Consider the following 4,530-nt stretch of genomic DNA (forward strand, 5'->3'; position numbering starts at 1 on the left):
TACCCACTCATCCACAGCCGCCCAGTGAAGAGACATTAGTACCTCATCTCCAATCTCTTACAATCATGAAGCAACTTTTACAATGGAATAAGTGTTCAGGCATTGCACAGTGATATTTAAAGCACTTCTCTATTTTTACAAGGTGCTGCACAAACAAGTTTGATTAGACCAAACAGAGGTTATTAGCACATGATCACAGATATGGAACAAAAAAACATTATATGTACGTCTTTAGATGTAGACAAATGAGCATGCACCTTGGATGCAATAGTAATGGATGCCCTGCAGCTCTTCCAGAAACAACAGGCTAAATAAAAGCTTTGTGCTGATCGACTACATTCCTGTTTCTCAGATGTTGGTCTCCCAGTCTCCTCTTTCTCCGTTTCTATTCTTTTTCTCCTTCTTGTTTTTCTGCACGGGCAGCAGAAATCAGCACGCCAAATAAACACAGAGGGGAGCATCGTGTTTCGTTTGGAGACGGCAGGGCAGGTCACGGACAATGGGAACACGTGAGATGGGGGCGTAGAAAAGAAAGCAATGCAAATAAGTGCGGCAGCCTCTGAAAACAAAAAAGATTTAGGGAAAAAATAAGACCTCAAAGGTTTAGTCAAGAACTCCCAAAAATGATCAGTATTTATGTTTAATTCCTGAACTGATCCAAGCTCAACAGGAAGTCAGCCACTCCGCACTCTTTATCAGAACCAACCACCAACCTTCAGCTGCTCTCTACAGTTCAAATGACAGAGAAGTGGTGTATAATGACGACAAGGGGAGATGAGAATTCAAGGTCTCCTGCTTTGCTTCCAGGCTAATCTTGGCTAACATACATATTGATAATGAGATAAAATCCTTCGAGTTTAAGGTTTAACCATGAAGTAATTCAAGACAATGAAAAAACATGCCTAGAATGGGTGGAAAAAAAAGGCACAACAGTAGAAAAAAGTGATGCAAAGATGTTTATTAAAAAAAAAGACAGTTCTGTAAAAAACATGCTAGATCAAATACAAAATCAGTGACGAGTTAATGAGATCAACACAACAAAGAGTTCAAGATGAGAACACATGAATGACAGTTTTAACAACGGTAACAGTGAGTGATGCTCACATATGACGGGAGACTTTGTCCTTCATGTTGTGGTTGGGAGTCAGCCTGTTGTTACCTGTAAACAGAAACCAACAGATCCATCAAAATTAAATAATATTACTATGATAAAACATTTAAAAATGGGGTGAGGTTATAACCTATTTTAATGCATTGCAATATGGACATTAATTACTCAATTTTGATTTAAAATAGTCAAAAATTTATTATTTTTAATGGCAATAATGTCTTGTTGAGGAACACAAAAGGAGGAACTCTGAAGTGAGGAAGCGTGGGACCCAGATTCTCTATGACGTGCACACAACAGAGAGAAACCAGCCACTAGGGAGCACAAGCCAGTGTATCTCTTGTGCTGGTCCCAAGCCCGGGTAAATGGTGAGGGTTGTGTCAGTAAGGGCATCCGATATAAAACACTTTTGCCAAAACAATAATGCGAGTCCATCAAAATGAAACCATACCGGATCGGTTGAGGCCCGGGTTAAAAACGACCACCACCGGTGCTGTTGACAAACAAGGTGCCAGCGGAAATTGTGCTACTGTTAGTCAAAGACCACGAGGAGGGAAACGTGTCAGGAGACAGAGGGAGAAGAGTAAAGTGAAGAATGTAAGACTGAGGGTTGCAACTCTAAATGTGGGGACAATGACAGGCAAAGGTAGAGAGCTGGCTGACATGATGCAGAGAAGGAAGGTAGATGTTTTATGTGTCCCAGAGACCAAGTGGAAGGGCAGCAAGGCTTGCAGCATTGGAGCAGGGTTCAAACTGTTTTCTTATGGTGTGGATAGAAAGAGAAATGGAGTAGGGGTGGTCCTGAAGGAGGAGATGTAAAATAATGTATTAGAGGTGAAAAGAGTGTCAGATAGGGTGATGTGCCTGAAGGTAGAAGTAGAAGGTCTGATGCTAAATGTTGTCAGTGGTTATGCTCCACAGGTTGGATGTGATGAGGAGTAGAAAGATACATTTTGGAAAGATCTGGATGAAGTGATAGAGAGTATTCCCAGGGAGGAGAGAGTCGTGATCGGAGCAGACCTGAATGGACATGTTGGTGAAGGAAACAGAGGGGATGAGGAAGTGATGGGTAGGGGTAGCCCCTGGGCTGTACCTGATGTGTGGAATCACATCAGAATTATATGTCACTGCAGTCAGTATTTTAACTGCACAAAATTTAATTATTGAATGAAAACGGTTTTCTACTGCAGTTTAAATATTACTTCTTCTTTTTTTTTTAGGTCTGAGAGACAATATGCTTAGGTGTAAATTAGAAGTGTGATAACTGTTTTATAATGGCATCTCAGACCTCTGAATCATGACAGAATCTCTTAATTTAAAGGAACTCTGAAGGCTCCTTTGTGATTTCTTTTGTACTGCAAACGTGTTCGGTCCAAACAATCATACCAACCTCCTGCTGCGGCAGGCATCCAGGTCTTCCTGCAGCAAAGAGGCTGTCTTCTGGAGGAAGCTGACCTGCAACACACACAAACTCATATTTCTATCCTTATTAGGACCTTCTGTTGTCTTCCATTCATTTCTGTAGTCTAACCCTGACACTCACGTTAACCATTACTAAGACATGTCTTACCCTAACCTAGACACAAGTCTAGAAACACAAGTTTAGCCCTAAACCTAACGCCTAACCTAAAAATGAAGTTCCACTGAGCTTGGTCCCCATAAGGACCACTGGGCAGGAAGGGGTAGGCATGAAGAAATAGATCCTAAAGGTAACAAAAACTAAGGAAACACACACGTACAGAGAAAATTATGATGAATTAATCTTGAAAATGTGTTTGCTTTGACTGCTAGGGTAATCAGAGTGATGGAGACAGGAAAGCAGCTTGAAGTGGAGAAGACTCCATGGTTGTGCTTTTAGGTGGCGTTTGTTAGCTGAGGAGGACAGAAGGAAAGAAAAGCTTGCTTGTTAAGTCCAGAGGTCAAGACAGCAGGGGTTGAAGGGTCAGGAGATTAGGGCGGTGGGGTTAAGGCACATTGGGACACAGGGCACACATTATGGTCTGAATTAGCCGAGGTCTGAATGTTGTGAGAGGAGGCAGCTCTGTTCTGTTGTTTGGCTACAAATTGTGAGTTTATTTATGAAGTGAAAATAAAACCTCCATCTTAATTTACTTGGCATCTAGAGACTGGCAGAATAATCACAGCTCCCAAAAAAATCTGTATTGTTCTGGGACTACCATGCTGCAGCCCCACGATACATTCCTTTCTGTGGGGGGGACCTCAGTTTAAATTCTAGAATTTAATTTGACACTTTACACGCAAAACATAAAAAAATATTTAAAAAATCTACCAAAAAGTGGTTGGAAGCCTAGATACAAAACTCTTCATACCTTTTTTTTTTCATTTGACCATATAAAAACAACTCATGCTAATGTGCAAAACCCAAGACATGGGAAGCTCTGGTCGAGAATTACATTATATAAACACATCTGATCACAAAACTGTGGTCTGTGTGCTGAAATGGGATCTTGGGAGATGCATTTAAACTAGGCAGGGGATTCTGATGAACCCGTTTCACAAAATGTTGCACCACAATGTCTTTTTGATTGTTACAACTAAATTATTTTACAATGTAAGCACTGGGAAACGTCAACTTTTTCTAGATGAGTGTGGTTAAAAAGGGGCTGAGTATGTGATCTGTTGGAGGGATGGAGAAAAAAGAAGACTAAGTTCAATGAGAACAAAATGTTTGAGAGCCAAGCTGCAGATTATTATTATTAGTTTTAACATACATGTAGGTTAGGGTTTGTTTTAAACAGTTCAGATTGGTTTATGATTCAACCTCAACATGTTTAGCATATTAGCATTTACTTACGTTTCAAATTTGTTTAACAAGCAAAGAGCTCTGACTAACAGAAGAGGGTTCCTACCAGTTCTATAGGAAAAAATACAACTGCAAGTAAAACCTAATTTCCCATAAATTTAGGACACTCTTTAACCCCCACCCCTCCTCAGAATGCAGTAATTTTGTTCAGCTGCTGAACTCCATCATCGATAAGGAATGTGGAACAAATATTACTTTTAATTTGCAGTTTGCAGAAGCTGTTCTAAATTCCTAAAGCATTGTTGAACAAAAGGTTTTATGCAACACAAAAACACGACATTGTATTCAAAAGAGGTGCATGTTGTAGTGAGTCACGTGGGTACGTGTCACTTGTTGTATGACAAATATATGTGGGTATATATTTATGCATACTTTTCACGAGTTCTTCATTTTTCTGACTGTAATGTCGTGCATTGAATTTAACAGAAATGTAACGAGAGACGTTATTACCTTTGACCCATCAAATGAATGGAGTCATTTATTTTCAGAATCAAAGTTTAACATCAAACATTTACATTAATTTGGCAAAATATGAAAATAATAACAGACAGTGATATAGAAATTATTATTTTAATGCTTTTATGCCAATCTAGACCTA

At 39.6% G+C, this 4,530-nt stretch overlaps 1 protein-coding gene across 1 annotated transcript in view; it reads right to left on the reverse strand.

Moving 5' to 3' along the window:
• Positions 1-2,488: 2,488 nt before the first annotated feature.
• The window catches only part of cep112 (centrosomal protein 112), a 135,410-nt gene continuing 133,368 nt past the window's right edge, over positions 2,489-4,530 (reverse strand). The window contains exon 26 of the mRNA XM_037688538.1: positions 2,489-2,563. Within this exon, the coding sequence (XP_037544466.1) occupies positions 2,489-2,563 (75 nt within the window). The remainder of the gene's footprint in view (positions 2,564-4,530) is intronic.

This window comes from Nematolebias whitei, chromosome 15, assembly GCF_014905685.2.
Source record: "Nematolebias whitei isolate Nwh7 chromosome 15, NemWhi1, whole genome shotgun sequence".
Classification (NCBI taxonomy): domain Eukaryota; kingdom Metazoa; phylum Chordata; class Actinopteri; order Cyprinodontiformes; family Rivulidae; genus Nematolebias; species Nematolebias whitei.